The sequence below is a fragment of the Bacillus rossius genome, chromosome 2, assembly GCF_032445375.1.
Source record: "Bacillus rossius redtenbacheri isolate Brsri chromosome 2, Brsri_v3, whole genome shotgun sequence".
NCBI classification, from domain to species: domain Eukaryota; kingdom Metazoa; phylum Arthropoda; class Insecta; order Phasmatodea; family Bacillidae; genus Bacillus; species Bacillus rossius.
In genome coordinates this window covers 102901739-102913768 of record NC_086331.1, presented here as the reverse complement: position 1 = coordinate 102913768, position 12030 = coordinate 102901739, and the positions used below count along the sequence as shown (strand labels likewise).

Below are 12030 nucleotides of genomic sequence, written 5' to 3'. Positions count from 1 at the left end.
ATCAGCTCGTGGCTATTTTTTATAAGATGCTAAACCATAACACCCATTTTTTATGAGATATTTTGGTCGAATATTGTATTCCACAGCCAGCTGGTTCCTTTGTTGTGGAAAATTCCAGCGAGGTTAAAGTTCTTGGTGCCATTATGGAGAGTGTCAAGTGCATCACAAAGTATATACCAGTTGCAGATTACATGCACTGTGCATCTTAGATTCATTCATTAACTTTCTTTTTTTTTTCAATTCATCATTGGAATTACTCCTTGGCAATCTTGCACTGGCACAAATGAACACTACCTATTCAGTTTACAGATAACGTACGGTTTGCAGTGGCTCAGTGAAAGAGTGTGTTCCCTTAAGACTGTAAAGTCTATGGACTACCTGCAGATTACCTCATTACCTCTTCGGGGAGCATTCCACAATGTGAAGAATGGCAGGCACATGAGCAAATCAGACATTGCACACTCCCGAACCAATGGGATGTTTTTTTTTGCTGCTCCATGCTGAGTAACTATGCCTATCAGACTGGAGTATCAGTTGCCCCCATGCAAAGACTAACAACACTTACATGCCCGACTACAACCCCAGAATCTCATAGTCTTATATCCACTATTTAAATGTCAATTCTGCATAGAGTCATAAAATGTTGGGCAAGCTTCTGGTTAGTAAATTCGTACGGGTACAGGGACAAAAATACACAAAATGGGATTTTGATACCACGGATACATTTGGTGACTGTTCCTATTTTGCAAAGGTTGATTTGTGCTTTCTTACAGACTGTCATGACTGCCTATGTAATCTGACTGTAGTACTTAAGAATGGCAAGCAGCCAAATGGCAGAAATGAAAAAACTTTGACATGCATGCTGCAGACTCATTCGTAGTACATACTGAGACACTGAAGCACTATTTGCAATATGGTGCCATCCTTGACAATGTTCATTGTGTTTTAAACTTTGACCAGAAATCGTTGATGCAGCTGTACATCACGTACAATACTGAAAGGCATGCTCAAACTGCAAATTAATTCAAAAACTTGTTCTTCAAACTGATGTCTATTTGCATATTCACAGTCTTCGCAGAACTCTAGTAAAGAATGCGACACTTTTGTCTTTATTGATACAATTTCATCTATGGTGTGGCAGAACTGAATGACTGTCCGATGTTCAGGGCTAGGAAAATCATCAAAGAAAATTAATTTGGTTCTAATACACTTGCGGAAAAGTTCCATCAGCTTCAACAAAGCCCCTGTATATTGGCATTGTTGTTTTGGCTTACTCTTGCAGAAAAGTTCCATCAGCTTTGACAAGCCCCTGTACATTGGCACTGTTGTTTTGGCTTACACTTGCAGAAAAGTTCTATCAGCTTTGACAAGTCCCTATACATTGGCACTGTTGTTTTGGCTTACTCTTGCAGAAAAATTCCATCAGCTTCGACAAAGCCCCTGTATACTGGCATTGTTGTTTTGGCTTCCCGTTTTTATACCTGTAATTATTTGTCAGGTAATGTCCAATTATTGCCTTTGGTTAATTAGGACAAACTGGGGGTAGTGATGGATGAATATGCTGGTCAGATCATCATAGAGTATGTTGAACTTGGCCCAAGCTCAGCACACACACTCTGCTGGGTGGTGTATAAATACATCAAGCAAAATAGGTAAAGAGCAGTATAAAGTATGCTCCAGTTTGGGGAATACCTGGATTGTTTGCATATAAATTTTCAGGTCTGGGGAACGCAATACTATTTCAACATACACATGCAAGCTTCTATCTGAACAAAGTCTAGTGAATTTTAGGATTCCTCAATTCACATTTTTGTGAAATAATTGGTTTTATGATTCTATACCACACTTTTTTTTTTGGGAGGTAATACCTGAATACCCTCCTGCAGCAGAGTTATGAGATGATTTATTTTGACAGCTCAAACACCTGACTTCTCCCAGTGCTTAGGAAGGCACAACAAAGTAGCCAACCGAACCTTTTACACAAACACACATGCATGCATTGAATATAAACAGGAAGAGACATGCTAAGCTTCAATAGTTTCTACCATCTTTTGTTTTCAAACACTTAAGTTGAAACAAATTTAAAAAATAAAAGTGCAGTAGAGTCCCGCTAATCTGGACCACGCTCATCCGGACATCTGGTTAATCTAGATGAAAAATATGTTTTGTTTTGTTAATCCTACATCAGTTCATAGTTTAAAAACTATGGTTTAAGTACACAGTAGTATTCGAACAAAATTAAGCTGTACAAAAATTTATATCTATGGAAAAAATAAAGCATTTATTTTTATAGTTTTACCCATTAAAAACTTGTATTGTGCATTTTAAGACAAATTCCGTCTAATCCGGACTTTCAGTGATCCGATAAGGGTCCAGTCTCATCTAGTGCACTACTGTAATAAATTATGTATAAAAATACATAATTTTAAACATCATCTAAAAAAACTTCTCTAAGCACATTACTTATAAACCAACACACTACCTATTTTTTTTTTCAGGAATATTGTACTTTAATAAAATACAGTAAACTCTCAATTATTCGGGCCCGGATTACACTGTTTTCGGGTTATCCGTGCTTAAGTTTAGTTTACTTATTAGTTTGTTACACTCTAAAGCCGTAAAAAAAACCTTGGCATCGCTCCAGTGCACTTCTTGGCTTGGCCATTCTACATTTCTAACCACCTTGTTACCGTATCAGAAAGCTGTCTGGTACGACCCTTCATGTCACCCACCCCCAAGCCTGTCACATTTGTGACCTTTAAACCTGAAGGGGATGCCCTGATTGCTGCTTTGTCTTGTTTATTTCAAGTGAAGTTATGCCACTTTCCACCCACCCATTGGCTTGCAGGCGCCCGGCGTGTGACACAGTTGGCTGGGCTAGCATTCAGCTGGAGGAAGAACACGGGGGAGGGGGGAGAAGAATTTGTGTGTACACAGTCTGCGTGATCTTATCTTGAGCAGTGTTGAGTTAACTTTCCTTCTTCGGCCGTTGTAAATGACCACGAACTAGCAACGTACATGAAGGCAATCTTCAAGAGTCTATAATGACAGGTTTCATGACGCCAACAACATTTTCTCATGCTATTTATTTTCCGCACTTGTTACTTCAACATTTCATGACGAACACTACAGCCAGGGCTCAACAAAATGTGCAAATACTGCTGCATCCATGTTTGATTAATGAATCTTATGAATCTTTCCTGAGTTAGGCCTGTGGAAAGCACACCTAAGAGAATTGGTGTATTGAAGTTATACTTATGTATTCCTCCAGCCTAGTAAAAGTTTCTCTGCATACTAGTTTTCTGAAAGGATAAGCAACTGAGAAGAAAGAATAACTTGCCGCCGAGGGGTACAAGAAATAAATACAACGTGGGAGGGGAGGTGACGGCTACCGCTCCAGCAGATAAAGAAAGACCACGTGGTGACACAGTGCCATGCTGTTTGCGTTCCAATAAGCTGAGAGACAGTACACAGACTTCACTTGTGCTCAGAATTCTACTGAAGACAAATATATGGTGCGACCCAGATCCGAGGAGGGGAGGGGGGGGGGCCTTACTGTGAAACTGATTATCTGGTTTTTTTTACAGGATTTCAATTATCGTAACATGGGTGGATCCCAAATAACAGATAATTTAGAGCTTACTGTACTAACATTAGTCTCTCCTCTTTCTACATTTTGTCATCAACAGAATAAGATTAAATTGATTTACAGTCAACTTTTTATCTTGACTCCTGTCTACAAACACCACACCACATCCCTCCATCTCCCACCCACAAGAGATACCTTACACCTGCTTCTCTCTCCCAACGACATACCACCTCTGAAGGAGATCAAGCGCTATAAGAAAGGGGAATCAATCTACCAGTGGTCAAAATGCTCACTTTTCACTTCTGTTAATTTTTTTTGTTTGTAGACTCAATCTCACCGGCAGTACATTTAAATCCAGGGTGTACCAAACCATGTTATATCAAGATTCTACTGCATATTAATGTTTTTACTATTTTTAACTTAAGATTCAGTCAGAATAAAACACAACCAAGATTGTAGATGGTCAAATTTAGTGGTGGACCAAAATAATACAATTTTATAATTTTTTTAAACTGTTTGGTAGTATATATTAAACAGAAGTCACAGCAACCATAGTTAAGCATGAGAAAACTTTTTTCCTTCAGATAATAAATTTTTAAAAACTGTTGATGTTATCAGACTTAAATTTAGAATTCTAAACTGCCTAAGTCATGTCTAAAAAAAATCAAATATAACTGTAACAGCCAAAATATTAAAAGTTAAAAGGGTATGTATGTTACGCACTTTACAGACAACAACTCCGGCACTTCCTGCAAAATTGTGAGCTTGCACTTTCCAAATTATACTACGATCCTAGCAACAAAATGTTGACTAATCTAATGTGCTTTTTTTTATAAATAGTTAAATAAATCAATTAGAAACATTTAGGGTTGCAAATATCAATAATTAAGCAAAATTAGGCCCCGCCATCTTGGTTATTAAAATATTAACCTGCAGCTTGCAGTACATCTTGCATATTGTATTTCTTGGCTTGAACAAGGCATAAGACCTAGCATGAGGCACTTGTTCATTTACTGTTATAATTATGGCAGTTATAATCACCCACACGAAAAAATAAGTTATCTCCCAGTAATTATATAATGTAAACTGTTAGTTGACATCAGATTGTGATAAGATATAAAACCTTAGGAACATATTATTTATGCCCTATCGAGCCAAAAATTGGATAAATAACTAAACATGTATAACTATAGCAAACAATTCAAGATGGCAAGGCTTAATCCCCTTATAGATAAGACAATACATAGCAAATACCCTTTGGGTCATCAAGCAGTGGTTTGTTGTTCCAAATATGTCAATATTTTTTTGATCATTTTGTTTTTTTTTCTTACAAAACTACAGCATTTTAATGAAAATAAAAAGCATTTAGTACATTCCACTCTATGAAAGAATATAGTTTTAACATTGATACAACACAAAGAACATTTGTTTTTCTGAAACATTGCAAATTATGTAAACTTATTTAGTCTTAGGGCAAATCTTTTCACAAAAGGAATACAAAACTAAAGGTAACTATTATAACTATATATATATTTGTACGTTAGTTTCAATAAACTTATAAATGACTGAACAGGCTCAATTACATAACTTTATCAGTCAGATGATTAAATTACAGTTTTGATAATATATTAAAGGATGATTAGTAAAAAGGCTGGAACAAATTTAATACTGTAATTATACTAAAGAGAAAAATTGTATTCTCCCTGTTAACATTAGCATTAACAAAAATCATTTCAAACAAAACACAAAATTGTTTTGACTGAGAAATAAATAATACTGGGAACAGCTCAAGTACTAGCTGGAAAATCTGTGCATTGCTTGTTTTAAAGAACACAATTTCCTAGTCTTAAAAATACACATAAAACAAAAACAGAATATCACATACTTCAAATGCACCATGTAAATTATTACAAGGTTAATATCAAAATAAAGTAAAAAATCTTTAAAGACTATCTTCTGTAGAATAATATATATTTTTTCATTTGACTAGAACACAGCAACAATCCTCATCTTCAACAAACACCACTTCATGTTGAAAAGAGCTGATATTGCATTGAGGAAAATAACTAACAAACTTGTCAGTTCCAATCAAGGCAGGATAAATAACACATATCTTCATGTTTAGCGTGTAGCCCAGTAGAGATATTACCATCTACAAAGAAAAACATTTTTTTATTGTAATATACAAAACTGCTAGGAGGAATGTTTGTACTAAAAAATAAAAGTATTAGGTAATTTACAATTTTAATTTAAAACCTAAAATCCAAAAAAAATTATTAAATATACTCCAGAAACTCTTTCAAAGAAAAACTCTTTGAAGAAGAGAGATTCTTAAGTGCCTTATAATATATGCAATATTTTATTTACAATTGGATACACCAATTGTGTTTTTACTGTAATGGCAAAAAGTGGTCTTATTTTGAGATTAAAGTCATCTTATTTTTATCTTAAAGTGGTGTTATTTTTAGCTGAAAGTGGTTATAATTTTAGCTGTAAAAAATTGTATCTAAATGTGGTATTATTTTGTTTCAGTTATTTTGTGCATTTACATCAATTTTTACCCAAATATTTACATTTTTACTTCATAACAGAACTCAGCACAGAGAATTCAAAATATTAACCGAACTATCAATTGTATAGTCTTCAGCATCGGGCTCTTCGCAGTCACGTATTTTATTGTTGAAGTATACTGATGCTGATGCTAAGGCGATTGTGAGCCTATCATTCAGCATGTGATGATTCACGTGAACCAGTGCATCAAAGCATGTGTAATTCCGATAACATTAAATGTTTACATCTTTCTCCTCCTGGGTTTTTATAAGCATGTTTTCTCTGTTTAAATAGAAAAAACTTTTAATGTCATATGCTTTCGAGTTGTCAAGTGTTTCGCACGGCAAGGGTGGCTTCACTGTTTCTCTGTTAACACCTCCAGCGGAAGGAGCCAGTCCGACTCTAGAGCTTGCCCAGACCAGTCACGTTCTTCCTCGCTTCTCGACACCGCGTTTTCTTGCCCGCTCTGTGTGCAAACTGAACCATTAAACACACCCGTAACAAAAAAAAATGGCAGTGTCCAGCCGCTCTAAGACCTGCTGACCTTCCGCTGGGACCCTTGCTCTACTGACTGTGGATCTGCACACAGCCACCCTACAATGCAGATTGGCGTCCTCCTCAACTGTTCAACCTCACCAGCAAACAATACTGCGACAATACTATCTTCCTATCTCTCAAGATTGTGCAGTGTTTTTAAACAACACATAATACGGATGGATAAAAACCAAACAATAGTTGGAAAAATCATGCATGCAGACATTGGTCATTGTGTTCTTGCAATTTTCAAACCAAAATTATCATACAAATCGATGTAGTTCACTATTAAACTTCAATTGTGCAGTATTCCAAGCTTGTTGATGTCGATTCTCAGAATTTTTTTAAAAGTGAAAAGTTCGCGTTTTCAATCAAAAAACCATGAAATTCCCCAAACATTTGTGTTATGACAAATGCAGGGCTGCCAGCCACCAGGTAGGTAAAAATTAGGGTGTTTTAAGGCCCTCAGACATAAAATTAGGGAACTTTTAGGGACTACTGAATTGAAATTAGAGACTTTCTAAAACAAATGGTTCACAGAGAAAATTTTCTAGATGTAATTATATTGCTAATTACTTTGTAAAATTGTCACCCTTCTCCCAAGTAAACAAGAATACTGTGTAAATTAATAAAAATTAGTTTCCACGATTTAATATGGTGGTTGATTTAACTTTCTGATATTGAAAATAAACAATGCATGTCACTAAAAACTAAGGACATTAACAAATTAAATTATTGGTTTACACAATATTTTTGCTTACACCATTCCCTTTTACACCAATGTATTTTCAATGATAGTTTTTTACATTTATTTTAATATTTTTTATCTTATAGAAATAGCTCACAAATAAATGTGAAATGAAGATGAATAACATTTAATTAAGGTCCTTTAAAAACAAGGAAACTGGAGTTTCCCAATTTCATAAACTGGAGTGGAATTCAAGATCAGTTGTTCCCCATTAACGTTACCACAGACGATGGTGACAAGGTGAAATGGTCACAGCTGTGTGGTCTTAAGGTCACCAAAGGAACACAGGAAATTGAGATTTGGTCATCTAGTGTGCATAAAGAACTGACGACATAAAGTATAACAATTCTGAAACGAAGGAAAATCATGCCTGAAGTTGGACGGGCTTACCCTTATCAGATGCCAAGTACAAAGACTTGCAAACTTTATGCAGGAAAATGATAATTCCACCAGAATTCCACCAAGAATACCTACAAATGCAGCATGATTCAAATGCACAAGACTGTCTTCCTGAGACTGACACAAGATGAAGTTGACTAATATTGCCAGTTTTTTATTGTACTCTTTGGTGTTAATTTTTGTTAATTTGATGATTAAAAATAGTGATAAATTAACCTCCACAGAACACAATAATATAATCTCTTGGATTAGTTGATTATAAAAACCAATGGACATATTAAGATGGCCCCAACAAACCTACTCGTGTGATTTGTAATAAGGACCCATGTGACATATTTTTATGAAACTTTTGGTGTAACTCAATTTATATATTTTTCATTAGAAAGATGTCTCTGTTACATCTATTTGCCAATTTTCATATTATTACCATAAATAACTAAAATACAGTGATACATTACAGTGTGCTCATTTTGTTTTTCTGCTCTCCTGAAAAGTTTATGATTTGTAATGTTAGCCCCTTCTTACTAACGACAGACAATATTGACATTAAAAAGAAAAACATTTGAAGCTTTGTCTAATATTAAATTCTCACAAATAAATAATTGTGAAACAAAGATTAAATACATTTTAACAATACAATATTTTGATTGAAAAAACCAAAAACATTTGAATGTGAATCTAATGCTGCACATTTTCCAATCTTTATTTAAATTAACCCAAATTCAGTTCTCTGCCAACTTTTAATCTTTTAAGTTAGAACAAACAATTTTTTTTACAAACAATGTGATTGAAAAATTAATAGTTCTTGATTACAATTGTCATTTTTCCTCGTTCTACTTCTTCTGAAAAAAAAATTGTCATTAAAACACTTTTAATTTTCTTCTGCAAACTATTTTGTAAATAATCAGCTTTTCTTTTGAGTGCAGATGCTTCCTTCTCCACCTTTGCAAGGTGGGCAGAAAAGTACCCACCTATCTGCTCATTAAAGAGTCCCGTGTGTAAGGGAATTTAGTAAAGTATGTGTGGCAGTTTAGATAGTAGATAGTCAACATTTATTGCAGTACATATTTCATTAATGGCCTCCCCTTCAGCCATCCTTACCTCGCCACGTGTTTTATTATACATTTTTGTTTCAAAAACTTCAATTAAAAAGGGACTTTTAGGGACTTGAATAAAATTAGAGGACTTTTAGGGACAAGCAGAAAAAAAGGGACTTTTAGGGAATTCTAGGGACCGCTGGCAGCCCTGCAAATGTAATAATTGCATTATGTTCCTACTTATAACATGCAAGGAAATTAAGAAGTAAGTCAGTACAGAAGCTTTTAACCAGAGAAGTGTTCAATAGCCAATTGGTTACATACTGACTTAAGGTGTGAGGATTATTTAGTTTGAATCATGAGCCAGACATGGGTATAGCTTTTTCAGCTAATGAATGATCATACTGTGACTAAATGGATGAATCGTTTAAGACTTCCTTGAACATTGCTTTAAAAGTTTGAGACCTTGCCAGTACCTCAGATTAACACTACTGCAAAAAGATCACAATAAATAATGGTCTATGCATTTTGACCAAAGCAAATTTATTTTAACCTAGAAATTATAGAATACAGATACTTAATAATTATAAAATTAAATATATTAGTTTTCACATACCTCATGAAGATTTGCTGACTCACCCAAATTCTGCAAATGATTGTCCATGAACTCCTTGGGAGTCCTACATGACTCGTGGGCAAACATAAGATCAACAAACCCGGGAACATTGCCCCCACTGGTGTATGACTGATAAAGCTTTATGGATTGTAAAAGCAAATGCAATTTGACAGCTTCCATTACATGAATGTCAAGTGAGCGGTCGGAGTTAAGTAGCAGTGCTAATGTATCTCCAGAATCTTCTCGCGATGAAAGAACAGACATCTAAAAGAAAAAAGATAGTTTGAAATTAAAAGTTCATCATGCCAAAAGTACAGATAATTTGGTATTTTTGGAGTAGTAATTAATTTATCTACACATTCATTATAGTTTACAATATAACACTACCTTATGGATAAAATTATATGGTGCAAATTCAAAATTTTAACATTACTAGTTTACTTGCCTTGCTTAACAAGATGAACTGTTTTTTTAATGTTTATTCAATTCACCAAAATACGTAATTAAAGCTCTAATGTGTTGTCCACCGCATTCGGTCTAAAACAGTTTGTTTATTTTAAAAATTATACAATAAATTTGGTTTTGTTGGACTACTTTTCATCTTAGTTTTGTTTTAGATTTGTTAACTTTAAGCTGGCAGAAGTAATTTTCTTTAAAGTATGTGGTCTAAGACTTAAAAGTAAAAGATGTGTAACAGTTGCATCATGTCTACAGAAACTACGCTCTGTGATTGGGACGGTGTGTTTCGGACGATGGTTGCATGGTGCGCTGCAGTCAAGTTGGAGTGTGCGGCGTCATGCGAGCGTCCACCGCGCTAGTGAGTTGGCGGCCGGACAGGCATGGAGTAACCACTAACGTGTCGCGCACGAGGCCGCAAGGCGGTGGCAAGTACCAGAGGAGCAATGATCAACGAGTCCACAGCCTGCCCACCACTTCACTTCTAAGTGAGCTCGTTCCATTCTTGTTTTGGCTCCCTTTAAAATAAACTTAAGTAAACTTCTGGTGTGGGGAAGAAGAGCAGTTTGTGCCTCACTGTTTCAGAGAACTGTGACCACCACGGTTGTTCTGCATCAATCCCAGTGACACAAGACTAAACAAGAGAGGTTACCTTGCACGGGCTTTCTTGTAGACTGGTCACACAGCGAGCCACTCAATTTTTTCCATGTCCTTGCTGTAAAAATAACTGTTGGAATTTATTTTCCATTGACATTTTGAAACATTTTCGCATATGATGGTGTTATACGTCATTTTGAAGCAATGGCGTAAATGAACACTCAGTATATGTGAAACAATAGTTTCATTGGTGGGAAATTTATTTTTGGTTTTGGTTTGTGTATATGTAGGCTTCAGTTTTGGTATATTCTCCCACAAAAACAGTGTAAGTTTTAAACATCATGAGTTGCAAGCACGCCCTGGTTATGGAACTGTAAGGATGCAAACTCAGTGTAAGTAGTGCGCAAACTGGCATGGCCACAAGTGGAGAACGGAGTCAAATGGGAAATAGTGGACTAAGACCCAAGTTTTTGAATAAATTGGTTTTAAGAAAAGTAACCATAGATGCCTTGAATACCAGCTTGTTTTGAGTAGAAAATAAACCTAGTGAAACGTAAATGGTGCCAGAATTGCATCATGGGTGTAAACAAAAAAAAACTAACGAAACCTACCTGCAAGTCTGACTTTTCCAAGGAAGGGAACTGGTTCAAGTCTTGATGAAGTTTGCAGTTTCTTACAGAAATGGACATTAGGACATTAGATAAATTTTGGTAATATAGCCAATAACCAAGCAAGACTGGAATATTTATTTTGTTTCGTTATGTTTAGCTACACTATTTTCTGTTAAATTCATCTGTATTTATAGTTTTTGAGTCTGTATATATTTTTTAGAAATCTTTAGCTGCGGGGTTATGTTTTGCTTAGCTACAGTTGTAGCCGTTTTGACAGTATTAGATGTAGGGCAATGGGGTATATATACAAGGTAGTATTAAGGCTGTCACAATTTTGGACTGATTAACTATTGAAGTTTCATTTTAAAAGTACACGTAGTAAAAGGTGAGCGCCTGCCTACAGCTAAAGTAAAGTTGGCGCAAAGGTTCAAAAAAATATTTATTAATTTGCAGGTTCATTGGATTTGTTTATGGTACTCGGCTAGATTTTATCCTATACACTCTGAAATATTTTAGTTTAAAGTTTACTAGGAAACTAACTGCCGACTCACTGACAGCCATAGGCTGGAATAAAACGGAAAGGTGATTTGGGCAATTTCCCTTTTCTTGGAGTTCATCCTTTAGTAATTTCCCTGCTCCCAACACAATGATAGTGGGTTCGCCTCGTCTCTTCAGCAGGGAGAGACGTTACAGCTGTCTTTGGAAAATTAAATTATTTTAATGATAATATCTAGGATAAATTTAAAATTACTCACAACATTAAACATTGTGTAGCAAGCACAATCTTACTCAATCTGAGTAAAATTAGTTCCACTGTGAGTGAAGCTAAGTGAGGAATATACAAATACTAATTCACTACTCTGCACTAAACATGGTCAAGGCATCAGCCTGGA

At 35.3% G+C, this 12030-nt stretch overlaps 1 protein-coding gene across 5 annotated transcripts in view; it reads right to left on the bottom strand.

The window, feature by feature from the left end:
• Positions 1-223: 223 nt before the first annotated feature.
• The window catches only part of LOC134529530 (uncharacterized), a 47203-nt gene continuing 35396 nt past the window's right edge, over positions 224-12030 (bottom strand). For all 5 annotated transcript variants that reach the window (XM_063363720.1, XM_063363717.1, XM_063363719.1 and 2 more), the window contains 2 exons: positions 9474-9737; positions 224-5741 (listed from right to left, as the gene is read on the bottom strand). In XM_063363720.1, the coding sequence (XP_063219790.1) occupies positions 5568-5741; positions 9474-9737 (438 nt within the window). In that variant the 3' untranslated portion in view covers positions 224-5567. The remainder of the gene's footprint in view (positions 5742-9473; positions 9738-12030) is intronic.